This window comes from Cololabis saira, chromosome 21 (assembly GCF_033807715.1).
Source record: "Cololabis saira isolate AMF1-May2022 chromosome 21, fColSai1.1, whole genome shotgun sequence".
In the NCBI taxonomy this organism is placed as follows: domain Eukaryota; kingdom Metazoa; phylum Chordata; class Actinopteri; order Beloniformes; family Belonidae; genus Cololabis; species Cololabis saira.
Genome location: NC_084607.1, coordinates 8491482 through 8497481, shown reverse-complemented (window position 1 = coordinate 8497481; position 6000 = coordinate 8491482). Strand labels below are relative to the sequence as shown.

The 6000-nt window shown below is 49.0% G+C and overlaps 1 protein-coding gene across 1 annotated transcript in view; it reads left to right on the top strand.

The window, feature by feature from the left end:
• Positions 1 to 818: 818 nt before the first annotated feature.
• Positions 819 to 6000, top strand: part of LOC133422425 (uncharacterized) — a gene marked incomplete at both ends in the record, with an annotated part of 91866 nt that continues 86684 nt past the window's right edge. The window contains one exon of the mRNA XM_061712412.1: positions 819 to 988. Within this exon, the coding sequence (XP_061568396.1) occupies positions 819 to 988 (170 nt within the window). The remainder of the gene's footprint in view (positions 989 to 6000) is intronic.

Genomic DNA, 6000 nt, shown 5'->3' with positions numbered 1-6000 from the left:
TCTCAGGTCTCCACCTTTTGACAACTTTACTGTAAAGCGGTCTGGGTCAGACAAACGGTGGCTGAAATAAAAGTGCTAATGGGCAGGTTTGGGTTCTGGTCCGTCCTGGTTTGCTGCCGGGAGAGAGAGCAGCAGCGGGCCAGGGCAGTTCCAGGGCTCGGAGCTGCAGGGCCGCGTCGTGCAGCCCGGTGGCAGAACTGCTGCTCAGCATCATGGGGTTTACAGGCCCGGGGCTAGAGCTGGTTTTACGCCCTGCCGGAAGAGGTGTTGACAGGAGCAGCGACAGAGAAGCAGGACACACTCTTGTTGTGAAGCTCGGCCTCACGGGGGGAAAACGGTAGATGCTCCTGGATGACTCTAGCCCAGGGGGCGGCAACCCAAAATGTTGAAAGAGCCATATTGGACCAAAAACACAAAAAACAAATATGTCTGGAGCTGCAAAAAATGAAAAGTATTGTATAAGCCTTAGAATGAAGACAACACATGCTGCATATTTCTATATTAGATTTTTTTTTTTATTATGCACTTCGAGAAAAAAGTCGAAATGTCGAGAAAAAAGTCAAAATTTCGAGAAAAAAGTCGAAATGTCAAGATTAATGTTGAAGTACAAACTTCAGAGAAAAGTCGAAATGTTGAGAAAAAAGTCCAAATGTTGAGGAAATAGTCAAAATTTCGAGAAAAAAGTCCAAATGTTGAGAAAAAAGGCAAAATTTAGAGAAAAAAGTCGAAATGTTGAGAAAAAAGTCGAAATGTCAAGATTAAAAAGGAAAGGAAAAAGGAAGAAAAAAAGGAAAAAAAGAAGAAAAAAAGGAAAAAAAAGAAAACAAAAGAAAAAAGAGGAAAAAAAAGGAAAGAGAAAAAAAGAAGAAAAAAAGGAAAAAAGAAGAAAAAAAGAGGAAAAAAAGGAAAAAATAGAAAAAAAGAAGAAAAAAGGAAAAAAGAAGGAAAAAGAGGAAAAAAGGAAAAAAGAGGAAAAAAAGGAAAAAAGAGGGAAAAAAAGGAAACAAGAGAAAAAAGAAGGAAAAAATAAAAAAAGAAGAATGAAAGGAAAAAAAGGTCAAACATTTTTGAAAAAGCTCCAGGAGCCACTAGGGCGGCGCTAAAGAGCCGCATGCCGCTCTAGAGCCGTGTGTTGCCGACCCCTGCTCTAGCCTGTACGTGCAAATATGATGAAGAGCAAGAACCGGGTCATAGTACGATGTAACATCTAATATTGGATTTTTCTAGATGTCTTCAGGGCCCGTTGGTCGAGGCCCACGAGTCCTGAGTGGGGCTGGATCAATCGGGCCCTGATAGATGCAGTTTCCACATAAGACTGCCTTCAATAGTGCAGGAATATTGGCTTTAGTGGTGGAGATAAACGCTTGGTTAACTCTGTGTTTAGAGGAGCCTCTTCTTTCTCTGTTGGTGCAAAAACAGAGTTTCAGGGGGGAACACAAGCACAGCCTGGATGTTCAATTTGGCATCACACAGGTTGGAATCCCTGCAGCCGGCGGCGTGCTGTTCCCCCATCAGATACGGATCAGGGCTCGGTTCGGGCCTGGGAGTTCTGTGAAGGGTTCAGGCTCCAGACAGCGAGTCCGGAAGGACGTGGGGGGGGGATGCACAAGAGTCCCCCCCCCCAGCCAGTGCAGCAACTGTTGCTGCGGCCCCTGGCCTTGAGCGTAACCCAGAGCCAGAGAGATCCACATGTAAACAAACAGCCACTCCAGACGGAGGAGAGGGAGCCGCCTCGTCCACGGCCCCGGCTGAAAATCTGTCTTCATCTGCGGTGCATTAATCCTCGCAGTGGCCCCCATCTTTATTCATTCATCAGCCTGTGGTGTCGGTTTAAGGCCGGCCGACGTGAGCCGGCCCTCACACACCCACCACGGACAGGGAGGAGAGGGGAGGGGACGCTACACTCCACACCATACAGCACCGGCAGACACTGCAGCACACAGAGACAAACGGGGCGGGTTGGGGAGGAAGAGGAAGAAATGTGAGGGGTTCTTTTAAATAATGAGCAGAGGAAGGAGGGAGGGAGGGAGGATGGGGGGGGGGGGCTGGGGCGAGACGACTGGAGGTGAAAAGAGAGCAGCGAGATTGAGAGGTTCAAAGTAAAAGAGGGTAGAGAACAGTCGATATGGAGAGCCGGGATGACAACACCTCCACAGATTACTGAGGTATGTATGTGTGATGGAGGGAGAGAAGGACATGGGGGAGGGAGGGAGGGATGGGGGGGGGGGAGTTAGCGAGAGGGAGGGATATCCACTGCACTGTTGTGTGACTAGAAATTTAATAGAGCGAGGGAGGGAGGCAGGAAGGCAGCAGGGGAGGGGGGAGGAGGGAGGGGGGCAATGCAAAAGCAGAGGAGCAGAAGAGCCGTCGCTGAGATGACTGAGGAGTCGGACGGGGGGGTTGAGGGGGGGGTGCAGGCCCTGGATGGACCAGATCCCGGGGGGAGGAAGGAGGGAGAGAAGGAGGGAGGATGCATAGGCCCTGGATGGACCAGATCCAGGTCTGATGCAGGAACTGTTGCTGCATCACGGAGCATGTTGGGGGGGATGGGGGTCACCCGTCACCCTGACCCCCCCTCCCCGCCTCCCACCCTGAAACCACGTCTGTTGTGTATAAGGGAGTAACGGAGCACGTGTTTGGAGCATGCACGACACAACACCGTGCACACATGAGAGCTGAGGTGTGAGGATGTGAAAGCAGAAAACAGACCTCCAAGTCTCAATTATAGAGCCTTATCAATCCTGCACTAATCACCCCTCCTAGACCCCCCCCCTCCCTCCCTCCTTCCCCTCTGTTATATCTGATGGACACACACAACCCCCCCCCCCACACACACACACACACACACACACACACACACACACACACACACACACACACACACACACACACACACACACACACACACACACACACTCCCTGGCATGTCCTGCTAATAATAATATTCCACGGAGGTGATTTACAACTCAGTCTAACATGAATCTGGATTTAAATTAAACCTTTTAATTACCCCCTCCCTTTGATAAACACTTATCACCTGAGATCAGAATCAGAATACTTTATTGTCAGTGTACCTGGGTACAGTGAGATTTGAAGCAGCATCACCTCTCCAGTGCAAGACAAATAACAGTAGTGCAAACAATAAGAAATATAAGAAATATAAATAATATAAAACATATTTTTTTTAAAAACCCCACATAACTACAGCTTCTTAAAAAAAAAGAGAAGCCTTTCTGATAATACCCCCCATCACCGACCCCCCCCAGTACCTGTGAAGCGTCTCCAGCCTCCTATGATCCGCGGCGGCTGCAGGAATCAGGAATCAGGAATCAGGAATCAGGAATCAGGACTCAGGACTCAGGAATCAGGACTCAGGAATCAGGACTCAGGACTCAGGACTCAGGAATCAGGAATCAGGAATCAGGAATCAGGACTCAGGACTCAGGACTCAGGAATCAGGACTCAGGAATCAGGACTCAGGAATCAGGACTCAGGACTCAGGACTCAGGACTCAGGAATCAGGAATCAGGAATCAGGACTCAGGACTCAGGACTCAGGACTCAGGACTCAGGAATCAGGACTCAGGAATCAGGAATCAGGACTCAGGACTCAGGAATCAGGACTCAGGAATCAGGAATCAGGACTCAGGAATCAGGAATCAGGACTCAGGAATCAGGACTCAGGAATCAGGACTCAGGAATCAGGAATCAGGAATCAGGACTCAGGACTCAGGACTCAGGACTCAGGAATCAGGAATCAGGACTCAGGAATCAGGAATCAGGACCCAGGAATCAGGACTCAGGACTCAGGAATCAGGAATCAGGAATCAGGACTCAGGAATCAGGACTCAGGAATCAGGAATCAGGACTCAGGAATCAGGAATCAGGAATCAGGAATCAGGACTCAGGAATCAGGAATCAGGACTCAGGAATCAGGAATCAGGACCCAGGAATCAGGAATCAGGACTCAGGAATCAGGAATCAGGACTCAGGAATCAGGACTCAGGACTCAGGAATCAGGAATCAGGACCCAGGAATCAGGAATCAGGACTCAGGACTCAGGACTCAGGACTCAGGAATCAGGACTCAGGAATCAGGACTCAGGAATCAGGAATCAGGAATCAGGAATCAGGACTCAGGAATCAGGAATCAGGAATCAGGAATCAGGAATCAGGACTCAGGAATCAGGACTCAGGACTCAGGAATCAGGAATCAGGACTCAGGAATCAGGAATCAGGAATCAGGACTCAGGAATCAGGACTCAGGAATCAGGAATCAGGAATCAGGACTCAGGAATCAGGACTCAGGAATCAGGAATCAGGAATCAGGACTCAGGAATCAGGAATCAGGACTCAGGACTCAGGAATCAGGAATCAGGACTCAGGACTCAGGAATCAGGAATCAGGACTCAGGACTCAGGAATCAGGAATCAGGAATCAGGAATCAGGAATCAGGAATCAGGAATCAGGACTCAGGAATCAGGAATCAGGAATCAGGACTCAGGACTCAGGAATCAGGACTCAGGACTCAGGAATCAGGACTCAGGAATCAGGAATCAGGACTCAGGACTCAGGAATCAGGACTCAGGAATCAGGAATCAGGACTCAGGACTCAGGAATCAGGACTCAGGACTCAGGACTCAGGAATCAGGACTCAGGAATCAGGAATCAGGACTCAGGAATCAGGAATCAGGACTCAGGAATCAGGAATCAGGACTCAGGAATCAGGAATCAGGACTCAGGAATCAGGAATCAGGACCCAGGAATCAGGAATCAGGACTCAGGAATCAGGACTCAGGAATCAGGAATCAGGAATCAGGACTCAGGAATCAGGACTCAGGAATCAGGACTCGGGACTCGGGACTCAGGAATCGGGACTCAGGAATCAGGACTCAAGAATCAGGACTCAGGACTCAGGAATCAGGACTCAGGAATCAGGACTCAGGAATCAGGACTCAGGACTCAGGAATCAGGAATCAGGACTCAGGACTCAGGAATCAGGACTCAAGAATCAGGACTCAGGACTCAGGAATCAGGACTCAGGAATCAGGACTCAGGAATCAGGACTCAGGAATCAGGACTCAGGACTCAGGAATCAGGAATCAGGACTCAGGACTCAGGAATCAGGAATCAGGAATCAGGACTCAGGAATCAGGAATCAGGACTCAGGAATCAGGAGGAATCAGGAATCAGGACTCAGGAATCAGGAATCAGGACTCAGGAATCAGGAATCAGGACTAAGAACTCAGGAATAAGGAATCAGGACTCAGGAATCAGGAATCAGGAATCAGGACTCAGGACTCAGGAATCAGGAATCAGGACCCAGGAATCAGGAATCAGGAATCAGGACTCAGGAATCAGGACTCAGGACTCAGGACTCAGGAATCAGGAATCAGGAATCAGGACTCAGGAATCAGGAATCAGGACCCAGGACTCAGGACTCAGGAATCAGGAATCAGGAATCAGGAATCAGGAATCAGGACTCAGGAATCAGGAATCCAGGACTCAGGAATCAAGAATCAGGAATCAGGACTCAGGAATCAGGACTCAGGACTCAGGAATCAGGACTCAGGAATCAGGACTCAGGACTCAGGACTCAGGAATCAGGAATCAGGAATCAGGACTCAGGACTCAGGACTCAGGAATCAGGACTCAGGAATCAGGAATCAGGACTCAGGACTCAGGACTCAGGAATCAGGAATCAGGAATCAGGACTCAGGACTCAGGACTCAGGAATCAGGACTCAGGAATCAGGAATCAGGACTCAGGAATCAGGACTCAGGACTCAGGACTCAGGACTCAGGAATCAGGAATCAGGAATCAGGACTAAGAACTCAGGACTCAGGAATCAGGAATCAGGAATCAGGACTCAGGAATCAGGACTCAGGACCCAGGAATCAGGAATCAGGAATCAGGACTCAGGAATCAGGACTCAGGAATCAGGAATCAGGACTCAGGAATCAGGACTCAGGAATCAGGACTCAGGAATAAGGACTCAGGAA